Consider the following 14,531-nt stretch of genomic DNA (forward strand, 5'->3'; position numbering starts at 1 on the left):
AAAGCTGGTGTAGGATCTAGAAAAGAGCCAGAAGGGAAAACTTGGAAGGAGAAAAAGGGGTGTAGCTGTTGCAAAGACCACGGTTTAGGCTGAGATTCCTGCTTTAGAATCCCTCCCAGCAATGAAAACAGAAAGGTGGAAGATGGAAAGGGTAGTGATGCAAGACATTCACTCTCCAGAAGGAGCTAGAATGACTCCGGGGGCGGTCTTACATGGGCTTCAGGCTTTTTGCCTTTCCTGCAAACCCACCATATTTAATACCTCCCTGTTAATTATTTACTTTTTACTTAAGTGAATTTATTTACAAAGGACTTTCCCCAGTCTTAGTTAAAATAAAATTTTAAAAAACCAGCATCACTTGCCATAAATAGAAAGTTAACTGAAGAAGTAAGTTCAAGGAATACAAAATAGCATCATTCAATCCTAGGGAGATGCTGGTGCCTGAGGTCTGCTCTCTATTTGTGAAAGGGGAGATTAGAGAGGCATAGCAACACACTAGTAACCAAACTGAGACTGTCTCCTTGAGCCAACCACAGAGACTGAAAAAGAATTAAAGAATTCAATATTTATGGTTCATGTGCTATCAGTGATCGCACCCTCATTTGGAGGAACACCAATCTGGTCTGACCAGCCCTCATGTTGCAGAAACGCCCACTTAAAATACTGGATCTTTGTGTGCACCCCTCCACAGACTGGGAGCTCACATCCTCAAGGCAGCCCTTTCCTTGATGGACAGCTCTGGCTACTGGAATGTTCTCTAGGTCGAGGTGAAACAGTTTCTCTGAAAATGCTATCCTTGGACCTCACCTCTCCCCTTTCTGTAGTCACACAAAGTAAGTCTATCTCCTTCATATGTTTAAAGGAAGTATTTGGTAATATCTTGGTCTTTTCAACTACTCATTCAAAAAAACTTCTATCATTGATCAGAGAGGAAGAAAGAGACTAGAAATGACCCCTTGCCTTCAAGCAGCCATCAGACTCAAGTGGGAGAACCAGACATATGAACTGGAACATTCCTTGGTAATCTGACAGTAATAATGTGAGTGACACACAGATCACCATGGGAGGCCAGAGGAAGAGCAGTTGACTGTGGGCCTGGGGTCTACAGCAGGGGCTTCCCAGAGGAAGCAAGCCTTGAGCTGGCCCTGCTGGGATGAGCCAGAGCTGCTCAGGAGGAGAGAAGGGAACCCTCAACACCCACACATGCAGGACTGGTCTAGACCGATGGGTGGCTCTCAGGAAACACTAAACTATCCCAGAGAGGTGACGGGATACCCAAAGTCATGCAGTTTGAAGCAGTTTTGCATTTTGGAGCCCAAAAAACCAAGGTCAGAATTCTAGCTCTGCCACATACCTGCTCTAGCCATGTCCCTCTGAGCAAATGACTTAACTTCTCAACCTCAATGTTTTCAATGAGAAAGGCAGGATAGTACCTGCCTCAAAGGTCACCATGTTTACCACGAAAGTTAAATGAGGCCACACATGCAAAAGATCTAGTAGAACACTTGGCATGTGATGAGTATCTGAAGGGTTAAACAACCCGCACAGCACAGCACCGAGCGATCAGGAAAGGTGTGGCTGGCACACGGTACTGGAAGAATATCAACCCTGGGAAGTATTACCGGAAAGCTATTACTAGTGTGATACTAGTCATAGTAATAGTAGTGACTATGAATGGAGACAGAAGCCCCACCTGGAGGACCTTCTCCTTCATCCCACCGCAGTCTAAGCAAACCTTTTGATTCTGAATCCTCAGCCCATTGACAGGCTCCATTTACCTGCTACCCAAATGCTTCTCTGCTTAGGTTTCACCTGAAAGGCTAAACCTAAATTATAGCATCTTTTTAGGGAAATACTACATCTGCGAGAAAACGTTAGTTGCTCGCTGGAATCCTCCCTCCCAACTGCTCCGTGAAGAGATGTTCCAAACCTTCTTCACAGGGACTATTAAGCATTATTCATTAGCTAGCCACGTACCTCCCAGTTCTTTCCAAAATCTGACTTTCCCAACTTTAAACATATTTCAATACAATTCTCTGTTGCCTTCCCCACACCCCACACCCCCCCCCCCCCCCCGCCACAGCTGTCCAAATAGCAGCAACCAACAACTGGCTAGAGAAAGCATTTTTCTCAGGTATAGCCCATGGAAGGTAAGAGGTATCAAAAACTGTGAAGGTGTCAGGATAGAAGAGGACATCACCTCATACACGGGGCACTATTTACATGTGGTGCTAATATTCCAGATGGAAATCTGGAGCTGGGCTAGGATGGGGCTTTTCAAACTGGGTCCCAAGCAGTGCTAGTTTGGTGAAATAATAATCAATATTTCAGGGGAGGGAGAATTCTGTGATCATATAGCTTTCAGAAAGAAATCAACAGGCTCATTTATTGCAGAACTTCTCAGAGCCTTCTATCCCCTAACAGGTGTTCGGAATCTTTAAGAGGGAGTATGGAATAGGTAGTTGCTCCTAACTCCATTCACGTCCCCTCCCCAAACCGCCCTAGCCCCTAGACATATCAGTGTATTGATGTCTTAGAAAACCCTCCACTGAGGGAGAAAAAGTCTTAGTCCTAGGAAACCTCTGGCTTCCTAGAACTATTCAATTTGTTTCAAGGACATCCACGTACCCCAGAGGCAGGTTTTAAGCCCCCTGTGTGCTGCCCCCCGCACCACACTCCTGCTCAGAAACGGCACTCAGTTCCAGGTCTTGCAAAGGACAAGCCAAGCTCAGGCCAGGGCTGGCTGGGAAAGGACTGTGGGTTACGGACCTGACTCTGGGGAAGAGGAAGGGTCTAGAAGGCTAGCATGGCCTAAAAGTGAGTTGTGACTAATTTATCATCTGGAAAACCACTGCAGTGGGTGCCCTTAAATATGAATGAGCATCAGAATCTCCTGGAGGGCTTGTTAAAATACAGACTGCTGGGCCCCACCCCTGGAGTTTGTCATTCAGCAGGTCTGGGGGGGGGCCCAAGATTTTGCATTTCTGACAAGTGCCCACGTGACACTGCTGGTCAGGACCACACTTTGTAAACTGGTGCTCTAGAGTCCCGACTGCCCAGTCAGGGAAAGCACCATAAAGCCCACATTCTGTCCTCTCAACAACACTGTGCCAGGCACGAGGCACAAGGAGTGGGTGACCCTTTGCCTGAATGGTTTCACCAAGCTCATAAGGCAGCCAGAACACAGATGTCCCCTTCCCTGCCTCCCACCAGCCCCACGTCAGAGCAACTCCAATCACCACTTGATCTCTGTTCATTCATTCAACTAACATGTAGTGCGTGCCAACCAGATGCCAAAGCAGGTACTAAGTGACCCTAGTCAAGAGCCACTCTCTCTGCCATCTCTGAGTTCACAGCCCACTGGTTGTCAAAAGGGGACAGACAAGAACACAGGTGATTTCAGCACAGGATGGTAGCTTCTGCCTCATGCTTCTCAAGTCCTCTGTCAAGTCACAGGTGGAAGACATCCTTGATTCCTCCTTTCCTGAATCCTACCTCTGAAAGACTACCCAGCAGTGCCCACTCCTCCTTGTCTGCTCTGTCATCACCCCTACAATCGTCAACACCCACCTGCAGAGCAATACTCCCACCCACACCACCCGTCTCCCCTGCTCTACTCGTGCCCCCTCCGGTCCAGGGTCATCTTTCAAAAACAGAAATGGGAGGGGCACCTGGGTGGCTCAGTCGGTTAAGCATCCGACTTCTGCTCAGGTCATGATCTCACGGTTTCTGAGTTTGAGCCCCGTGTCAGGCTCTGTGCTGACAGCTCAGAGCCTGGAGCCTGCTTCAGATTCTATGTCCCCCTCTCTCTCTAACCCTCCCCTGCCTGTGTGTGCTCTCTCTCTCTCTCTCTCTCTCTCTCTCAATTATAAATAATAAACATAAAAAGTTTTTAAAAAACAGAAATGGGATCATGCTCCCGCCTACTTACAATGCTTCAGTGGCTTCTCACACTCCCTCACCACCATGGTGTTCCAGCCCCACTGGCCCCTCTTCTCCTCCCCCTGCCCCCAGAGCTGCCCTTACTCATTCCCCAGGTCTCTGCTTAAATGCCACTTCCTCAAGGCACCTTCCCTGTTATTCTAGTTCAGTGTGGAGATGAAAGAGGGCTGTAATCCTTTGACAGTCCTCCGACAAGAGGAAGGCTTTATTTCCTATCTCCCTAAAGCTGAGCTCAGGCTAAGAGGTGGTGTTGTACCAGTTCCAGGCCTAGCACTGAAGAAGATGGGGCTTCCCCAGTGCTCTCTCAGAGTCCTGGATTATGGTGTCTGAAGTCTGACACCCAGCTGAAATACCAGGTAGAGAGGCCCTGATACCACATGGGGAAGGATTCAGCCCAGCTGGGCCCAGCCTTCCAGCCATCCCCACAAAAGCACATTAAGTAAAGCCATCTTGGACTGTCTAGCCAGAGCAGCCACCAGCTGAATATCGCTCAGTGATCCCAGTCAATGTCATATAAAGTAGAAAAATCACCCAGTTGAGCCCTGTCCAAATTCCTGACCCACTAAACCATGAGTTACTAAGATCTGGGACTAAGTATTGCTGTTACACATAATACTAACCAGAACGCTCTGCATTATATTTATTTCCATCATAGCACCTCCTGGACAGCTATACATTTTTTTCAATTGCCCAGGCAGATAAGGAGCAAATGGAGAAGCACTGAACTTAGAATCAAGAGACCTGAGTTCTTGTTATGGACTGAATGTCTATGTCCCCTTAAATGTCATATGTTGAAACCCTAGGCCCAGTGTGATGGTCTCAGGTGGTAGGGTCTCTGGCAGATAAGTAGGATCGGGGCAGAGCCCACATGAATGGAATTCGTGTTCTTAGAAGAGTCAACAGAGAGCTTGCTCTCTCTTCTCCTCACCATGTGAAGACACAGTGAGAATGAGCGGTCTACATGCTGAGAGGATTCTCACCAGAACCTGGCCATACTGGCATCCCATCTGGGCTGGACTCACTGGGCCTGAGCTCCCTGTGGCATAGAATTCAAAGAAAGGCTCAAGTGATGGCTCTGAGGGTTCACCTGGGGTAGGTTGAACATCTGGAGAACGATACCATCACTTGTCTCTTTTCTACCATCACATTATGCACATTGAGGATGTCTTATTTTCTTAGACTGTGCCATGTGCTGAAACACAAAGATGATTAGAACACAGTCCCTGCTCTCAGATAATGTACCTTCTCTTGAGAGACAAGCACATGTCTTGGGGCATGCCCACGGGTGGTATGGATGGTTGAGGTGGGCACCACGTCCTTTGAACTCTGCTACCTGCTTGCTCTTTGGGGCTCAGTTTAGATGTCACTTCCTCTTGAAAGCTTCCTTGAGTCTGACCTGGTGCTTCCTCTGTGTGCCCATAATATTCTGTATTTGTTGTTTGTTTATTTAGCCGTATTGACTGAGCACCTACCAGGTGCCATGCCCTGATTTATAGTAGTAAACAAGACAGGCGGTTCCTGCCATAGTGGAATTTCCTGTGTAATGGAAGAGAGATGAACAATCAAACATAAAAAACAGAAGAAAGAAAATATCATCAAATGATTGCTGTGATGGACTTGCAGCTTCTAGCACCGTGCAAAATAGGTTTATAAGCCACCATGGTCTGTGGTACTTTGTTACAGCAGCCGAATGGACTGACGGTCCCCATCCCAGTTCAGACACTCATTTGCTGTGCAAATCAATTCCTTCTCTTGGGCAAATCAATTCTCTCTCTAAACAAAATCTGTCAGCCACAGCAGGCTTTATAGACCAAGTACGTTTCCGCCCTCCCTTCCTTACTCCCACTCATTCACAACCCCCCCCCCCCCACCCATTTCTGTCTGGCACTGGGCCCACTGCACTGGGAATAAACTAACAAGATCTAGGCCCTTCCCTCAAGGCCCTGAGAGGCTACCTGCCAGAGAGATGGACACTCTTAAATGAAGTATCTGTAAGACAGCAAGACAAGCCTTCTCTGGACAGCAGGACGAAGGACCCAGAGCACAGCACAGATCTTGTCCACTGAGCTCCAGAGAGGCAGCCAGAGGTCAGCAATGGTTGGCCCTGGGGTCAAAGGGCAATCCAGGCATCCCTTAGAGACTCCCGCTTCCAAAGCTGCATTAGCATCGTGCGGAGGGCCTATGCCAGCTGCACTGGCCTGGGCCGACACCCTAATTAGACTTTCATAGTGTGTCAAGCAGCCTGCTTGGCCCGACTGCCAGCTGGGGCTCCTGTTCCGTCTGGTGGCCTCTGTTTAATGAACCCATGAGGGGCTGGCCGAGCTCATTACAGGCAATGTGAAGGAACAGGGGACCCCTGCCCATGCTCCCCTGCTCCCCCGCCTTTCCCCCATGTTCACGCTGAAAATGGGAAGGGAGGTGATTGGCAGGAGCTGAGGCCACAGTCTGACCACACAGCCCTGGATGGCTCCAGTGACAGCTCAGCCAGAAACAAGGGTTGCCATGCGTGCATCTGTATCTGTGGTTTTAGGGGAGCGTTCACATCTCTGTTCTCAGGCTGCACCCTGGCCCTTTCTTATCTGAAGCCAAGGAGGCAGAAGGAAAATGACAGTTCAAATCTGTCTCTTTGCAATGACTGGTCCACAGACACGTTTGGACAAGCTGCTTTTCTCAGAGCTTCACTGTCCTCATCTTTAAGATAGGCCAGTAACAGCCACCCGGCACAACGTGCTTGGTTATCACACTCAATAAATTGTCATTGCTGTTGCTATTACTAAAAGATAGGCAAGAGAAGGCACCAAAACATGAGCCATGTTTGCTTCTGAATGGCAGGACTCTGCGAGTGACTTTTTCCTCCTATTTGTCTGTATTTTCTAAATTGTATACAATGAGCATTTTACCTTCATCATTTAGGAGGTGAGGGGGAGCACATTTTCTCAAAAAAAATCTATCAGAAAAATGAGATTATGTGTGTGAAAGGGCCTAGACACTGCCTGGGAGGAGGTTATTGATAGAAGCTTCCTCCTGCAGCCTAAGTGTGAATAGAGATTGGTTAAAAAAAACAAGCATGGTATTTGCAAAGATATAATAAATTTTTGCCCCTTGATAAAGCAATCTGCACGAAAGTGAGTGTTCACATGGCGTGGCACAGACCAAAGGAAATGTTTAAGGGAATTTAAAGGAAGAGCATTCCTTGGCCATAGCAGTACACAAAAAAATATACGTAAGAAGGTGGAAGCAAGCCAGTGTCCCCTGACAGGTGAATGGATAACTACAATGCGCTCTACACATACAGTGGAATATTACTCAGCCTTCAAAAGGGCACATGCTACAATATGGAAGAACCTGGAGGTTATACTAAGAGAAAGAAGCCAGTCCCTAAGGGTAACTACTGTATGAGTCCACTTATATGAGGTCCCTAGGGTAGTGAGATCCATAGAGGCAGAGAGTAGAATGGTGGCTGCCAGGGTCTGGAGGGAGAGGAAATGGGGAGTTAGTGTCTGATGGGTACAGTGATGCTGCTTTGCAAAAGGAAAAGCATTACGGGGTTTGTATGGTGGTGATGGATGCACAACAGCATGAGTATCCTTAACACTACAGAATCGTACATTTAAAAATGGTTAACACAGTAGTTTATATTACATACATTTTACCACATTTTTTTTAATGTAGAGAGAAAAACGGGATGGAACCCAGAGGAAGGAGGAATGGGTCGGGGTTGGGGGGGGTGGGCAGTTGAAGTAAGTTGCAGATGCCCTGCCTTGAGGGCGACTGGCTGGAGACACAGCAGGTAGAGGAGGAGGAGGTCCCCGCAGCGTGACAGCGGGAGGGACAGCTGCAGAGCGCCGCCCTGCGGAGCGAACGCTGCCCCTGAGCGGCTGCTACCTCCTACCTGCACTGAGGAGGCTGGCCCCACGCGGGTTCTGGACAAAGCGGTTTTGTGGCTGGCGGACTCGGCCAGCCACATCAGTGCCTGAGCAGATCCGAGCTCACAAACCCCAAGTTTGGGGTGTGAGAAATCAGGGCCCGGGAGGTTGCGTATCATAAATTAACAAGGCAGAAAAAGAACCTGGGCACGGCTCCTCCAGAGGAGTAGCAAAGGGGGATGCGTTGAGCATCACTTCCACGGAGAAGAGATTCTGAGGTCACTGTGCTGAAGGAATGGGGAAGTGGGCTGGCTGACCCCCAGATAAAAGAGAACTGGGTAGAGTCAGGATGTCCTGAAAGGGGGGGGGGGGGGATGTCACGCTGGCCCAAATAAAGACTAGTACAATGCCTGGTGCATAGTGGGATAGCGGTAGACAATTTACTGAGCATTTACTGTCTGCGCTAAGCACTGCTCTTGTGTTTCTCATCTATTCCCTACAGCATCCTCCCCGCGTGGGAACTATTTGGATCCTCACTTCACGCGGAGGAAGTCAGGCACAGAAAGGTCAGTAACCCAGGCTCGGCCTCCTTTGTGCTTTGCTGCCTCCCACCGGCCCAGGCCCCGGCCCGCTCTCACTTGAACTGGTGCTCCCGGGAACTGCGGATCTTGGAGGAGAAGCGCTCGGCCAGCTTCTCCAGGCTGCGGGAGTACTCGAGCTCAATCTCAGCTTTGCGGCGGAAGAACTCCTGGAGGTCCTGGAGCAGCTGCAGGCGCGACTCGGACTGCTGCTCCAGGCATTTGAACTGCTCCACCAGCTGCGTGCGGATCTCTGCGGGCAGAGGCAAGGCGCAGCGGCGTTAGGCTGTGCTCGGGGACAGCAGTGGGACCCGCCCGGCTGACCCAGAGCCCCGTCGCAGGCACTGCAATTCCTGCAGCCCCCTCCCCGCCGCCACCCTCCGCGTGCCCCGACCCCAGCTTCTGCAGGCACTGGCACAAGGATCGGGCACAGGGCGGTTCTTGTCACGTGGTCTAACCCAATGTTTCCCAAAGGTGAATCATTGTATGTCACCACCATGGTTTTTGCCATATCCACATGCCGCTAACGTTATTGTTTCTTCCACACGATCTAGTGAATTGGCTCCCTTTTTTTACTGAAATGAACTTACTTGAAGTGAACGTTTTTGTGTCACTACGCTGAGGGAAAAACTAGACCCACTTGCCATCCTGGGGCACGGAAAATGAGTTCAACGAAAACAAAAATTTTGTAAAATTCTATCCAGAGACCGATGCTTACCAAAGGCCCTGAGCCCAAGCTGCCTGCTCTCTATCAACAAAAGGAAAATGGCAGTGTGCAAGGCGTTAAAACCTTTCTCCAGATGCAGTCGGGCCTGAGAGAGGCTGAGAAGGGGATGGGGGGGGGGGGGGGAGACTCTTGGGTTTCAGTGTTACTTAAGGCCACATCTGTGTTCCACTTTACATCACCTTGAGGTCCATGCATAAACATCTCAAGTACCCCTAGAGGAATGTCACCCACCCTCCAGGAAATACTGACCGCAAACCAGATCTGTGCAACCAGGGCAAAAGTTTAAAAGCTGGGGAGGTAGAGATAAAAGTCACAGCCAAATCCCAATAACTATAGCCAACCTCATCTTCAAACCCATAGTGCTGTGCTGTCACTGCTGCTGTCTCTTTACTTTAACTCCTTCCCTGCCATCCCACAAGCTACTCAACACCTCAGTCTCCCCACAGCACTCTGCTCACACAAACTCCCTGCTCGAAACACCCCACAGCCTGCTTCTGAGTATTAAGCCCAACTCCTTAGCATGGAATTTAAGGCCACCAGCCACCCAGCCACAAACTTTACTACTCAGGGTTTACCCCCAGTAGACTCTTGAGACCATTCAAACTTGTCCTGGAAATGTCCAATCCCACCTGCATAAACAGGCACTCTGTCTGAAATGATGGCCAACACTACTATCTCAGCATCCTTCAGAGAAGTGGTCTTCACAGGGTGCCACCCCACGCTGGGGTACACAAAGGTTTCCCCTGGGGGTATGCAGCCAGGAAAAGTACAAGGGAATCAGCAGGAGATCCTGTTTCCATCCCCACTCTTCCCTGCTCTGCCTGAGAATGTGTCTCAGTCTAGAGGGCATGCCTGCCCTCTTTCCCCACCTCCCTCTTCACACCTGCTTTGCAGAAGAAAGACCAACTTCCTCGTCCATTCACAGTCTATGGTGCAGTGCCCCTAAGTGTCAAGATATCTGGGTGCCCCCCAAAATGGATGATTTAGCCTGTTGTTGTTTGCAAATCTTCCTTTGTCATCATGAACGCTTGCTCCTCAAAGAGTGGTCTGTGGACCAGGGGGCTTGTTAGAAAAGCAGAATCTCAGACCCCAATGCAGAACTTCTGATTCAGAGTCTACATTTTAGCAAGATCCTCAGGTGGTCCTTATGTCCCTGAGAGTATGAGAAGCACTGCCATCAACCATCCCATCCATCTCCTAATGAGAAGCATTTCCCACACTATTGTACTTTTTATGTTTAGTCATTATTTATCAAATGTGTAAAATATTGGTATCATTTTAATAAATTGCATATGTGATCACTGTAATGACAAATCAATCCAAAAGAAAGATACTTAGAGCTTTTATGGGCAAAGGAAACATTTTAAATGTCCACTTCAATTTATATACATGTTTTGGATCTAAAGAAGTATGATAGAGGGGCAGCTGGGTAGCTCAGTCGGTTGAGCATCTGACTTCAGCTCAGGTCATGATCTCACAGCTCATGGGTTTGAGCCCCACATTGGGCTCTGTACTGACAGCTTGGAGCCTGGAGCCTGCTTCAGATTCTGGGTCTCCCTCTATCTCCGCCCCTCCCCCACTTATGCTTTGCCTCTCTCTCTCAAAAATAAAATAAACATTAAAAAAAGAAATTTGATAATCAATAAAAGAATTTCAAGTATAAAAATATATTAAGATAAAATTCTGTTAGAGAAATATAAGGGAATTATGAGTCCAAAAAGGTAAAGAAAAGTGCAATATAAAATTTCTGACTTATCTGGGTAATTTTTGATGGATAGTGGTAGATAACAGTGCATTATGGCATTTATCCTATTACCTGGAGATTCCCTCATAACTACATACCCAAAACAAATCCAGAGTTTATGTCCACCAAAAAAATATATAGAAGAATACTTACAGTAGCTTTCTGGCCAAATAATAGAAACAACCCAAAATGTCCATTAAGAGTAGACAAAACCTTTTTTTATTGAGATTTCAATGGAATACGATATAACAATGGAAAAGATGAACTCCCACTACCTGCCGCGACATACTTGAATGTCCCAGACCTCATGTTGGTTGAAAGAAGCCAGAACAAATGAGATCATGCAAAACTAGTGTATGGTGACAGGGGTCAGAGAAATCGTTACTGTTGGAGAGGCACTAACTGACAGGAGGCAAAAGGGTGCCTTCTCGAACACTGGAGATATACTATACCTTCATTTGGGTGGCACGTACACTGGTAAAAAAGAACTGAGTGGCATACCTGAGATCTGTGCATGCTGCTGTATATAAGTGATCCTGCGATAAACAGGCCAAATTAAAAATGCTATGTTAGTTTCCATTTGATGCATTTAAGAGAGTAGTGTAATTTTATGATACAAGGTCAATATTTACAATATGACATAAATGAGATCCTTTGTAACTACTTAAAGTTACAATGAAATTTTTTCAGATGTCGAGTTAAAATGTGTGAGGCAAGAGAGTTTTCCCCCACCAAGTTCACTTAGAGGGCAGGCAAGCAAAAGAGCTTAAACCCTGCTTGAGAGCCCGTGTCAAGGACAGCTCCTCCCAGGGAGTCCTGGACCGCTGTCTTGGCCCTACTCTGAACTCACACGGTACTTCCGGTTTGTCTCTGCCTCGTGTTGTTGTTTTCATTCTTTCAGTACGTGTGTCATAGCTGCCTTACCTCCTCAAATGAAATTTAAGCTCTGCAGGTGGGTTTTCCCCACACATAATAGATCATCAGGAGATCAATATCTGCATATTTATCTTTACCAAGTGCTTTCACCCAAGGACATTAAGTGTTGTGATTATAGGAGTCTCACTCGACACAAACATACACAAAAACCACTCACACACCAGACACCCCCCCACACACACACACACACACCACGACATTATTATCCATTTTTTAGAGGAAGAAACCACGGCTCTGTATAAACCACAATCAGGAACTTATCCAAGGTCACATTTTGTTCCCTGAACTGTAACACAGGTGCGCCTATGACACGGCCTACTTGTTACATTGGATCGAGATGCCATTACTCCCCAAAGGGTAAGCCCTGCCATTTCAATACATAGTTATAAAAATGCTTTCCAAATATTTTTCAAATTACTTTCAGACTCTATACTATTTGGGACTCAAAATAATCTTAATAATAATTACTAGCACTTACGGAGTCTGTCATTTGTTGCAGGCCCAGTGCTGACTTCTTTACATATTTATCTCACATGATCTGTATAGCTTCCCCATAAGGCAGGTGCTACTAGTGTTCCTTCCCCATTTTCTCCCCCCGAGATGAGGAGGTAGAGGCTCAGAGGTAAGCAGCCTCTGTTCATAACAGCTGGTATGTTGCAATTAATCTAGGAATCAAGCCCAGATCCCTCAGATGGGAGCAATGACCCTTCAGGTATCTAACTAGACTCAGACCACATTATTTTTTAAAAAAACACTTTAATCCATCTGTCTTCAACCTCTTGTATCCTATTTGTAACAGGATGGTGGTCTAAAGAGTATTATTAATCAGAAATGCTGTAGCCACTGCTTTCCTCCATTACAGGGCATAATCAGGAGCCAATGTTCACATATTTTAGAGGAAAAACTCATAAATCACACTGTGATGACAGAAGAGGATTTGGAAGGAGCAGAGAATCTCCCCCAATTCATACCACCAGCTGGAGCCTCCAGGCTGGGTCGTGCATAGAACCTTCCAGCAGCTTGGACAGCTCAGAGTCAGATCTTTCTAGCAGGAAACGGTCCTGGCCGGATCTCAGACTGCAGCTTGCCCACGCTCTCTCTGGAACCCTGAAAGGATTTGATTACCCATCTCGTTATTTCTAACTCCTTTCCAAGTTGCTCCTCCTTGGAGCTGGCACAGAGTTGGGTTTTCTCCTTGAAGATTTCAAAGGAGCGACAAAAATAAAATAAAACAGAACTGCTCCCAAGGCTCAGACTCCAGTCAGCAGACGTTCCCCCCAGGGGGCAGTTCCAGCCACAGCAGAGCACTGAGTGGCAGAAAAATTAAAAGCGGGTGGGGCAGGGAAGAGAAGGGGTTTGGAAAGTCGGTAAAGGTTCTCTGTTCTCAAAACCTTGGAACAGACCTCTCTGATCACCTAGTGCAGCCTCTTGGTTTTACAGATAGAGGCCTGAGGCCCAAAGAAGGGGCAGAACTAATTCTGACACCCCAGTCTCCTGAAGCACAGCTCTCTGGTGTCACTCTCCTGATAAAATTCTCCATGGCTCCCTGCAGCTAATAGGATCAAACCCAAACTCCTCTGACATTCAAAGCCCAAGAATTTACAGCCTGCCTATCCATTCCCCATAAAGCTCCTTTAACAGTCCCACCAAAGACCACTGTGCCTGTGCCAATGTCATCACCCATGGCAACACTCAGGGCGACGCGCCTTACAGGTGAACAAGTATCCTCACCCTCTCCATCCCACTCATAACCACACCTCACAAGCAGAGGCTACAGATCTTCTTCAGGTTCAAGGTAATTAGAAATTCTACTTTTTAAAAAATTAATAGATTTTTTTTAGAGAAGCTTTAGGTTTACAGACAGATTAACCAGAAATGGCAGGGAGATCCCATATACTCCCTCTCACTCCCCTGCATGGTTTCTCCTATTGTCAACCTCTTGCATTGGCGTGGTCCATTTGTTACAAATTGATGGACAAAAACTAATATGTTACTATTAACTGAAGTCCATAGTTTACATTAGGGCTTGCTCTTTGTGTTTTACATTGCGCAAGTTTGAACAAATGCATAATGTCATGTGGCTATTGTTACGGTATCATACTCAGTATTCTAAAACCCTCATGTTCTGCCTATTGGTCTCTCCCTCCTCTCTTCAACTTCTGGAAACTACTCAGCTTTTTACTATCTCTCTGATTTTGCCTTTTCCAGAATGCCATATACTTGGAATCATATATTATGTAGGCTCTTTAAGCAGGTTTCTTTTAGCATTAAGCATTTTAAAAGTTCCTCCATGTCTTTTCACAGTTTGGCAGTTCTTTTTATCACTAAATAATATTGCATTGTATGGAATAATATTCTGTTTGTTTATTCATTCACCTACCAAAAGACATTTTGATACATACCAATTTGGGGGAAGTATGAATGTTTTGTGCAAGCCAAATAAGTTTTCCAACTCATTTGGAGAAATACCTTTTTTGTGTTAATTAATAAACTATATTTAAGAGAAGTTTTAGGCTTACAGGAAAAAAAAAGGAGTTCTATTTTTAGATAGGAAATACAGGAATTTAAAAAAATTAGTACAGGAGGGCACCTTTTGGGATGAGCACTGGGTGTTGTATGGAAACCAATTTGACAATAAATTTCATATAGTGAATAAATAAATAAATAAATAAAATTTAAAAATGAGTACAAAATACAAAAGGTAGAAAGGGTATAAGGAAAAAAATTTAGGGGTGCCT

At 46.6% G+C, this 14,531-nt stretch overlaps 1 protein-coding gene across 7 annotated transcripts in view; it reads right to left on the reverse strand.

The window, feature by feature from the left end:
* The window catches only part of SRGAP3 (SLIT-ROBO Rho GTPase activating protein 3), a 261,838-nt gene that overhangs the window by 127,542 nt on the left and 119,765 nt on the right, over nucleotides 1-14,531 (reverse strand). For all 7 annotated transcript variants that reach the window (XM_019428285.2, XM_019428284.2, XM_019428283.2 and 4 more), the window contains exon 2: nucleotides 8,447-8,639. In XM_019428285.2, the coding sequence (XP_019283830.1) occupies nucleotides 8,447-8,639 (193 nt within the window). The remainder of the gene's footprint in view (nucleotides 1-8,446; nucleotides 8,640-14,531) is intronic.

Source organism: Panthera pardus, unplaced genomic scaffold (assembly GCF_024362965.1).
Source record: "Panthera pardus isolate Hobbes unplaced genomic scaffold, ASM2436296v1 HiC_scaffold_8, whole genome shotgun sequence".
Classification (NCBI taxonomy): Eukaryota; Metazoa; Chordata; class Mammalia; order Carnivora; family Felidae; genus Panthera; species Panthera pardus.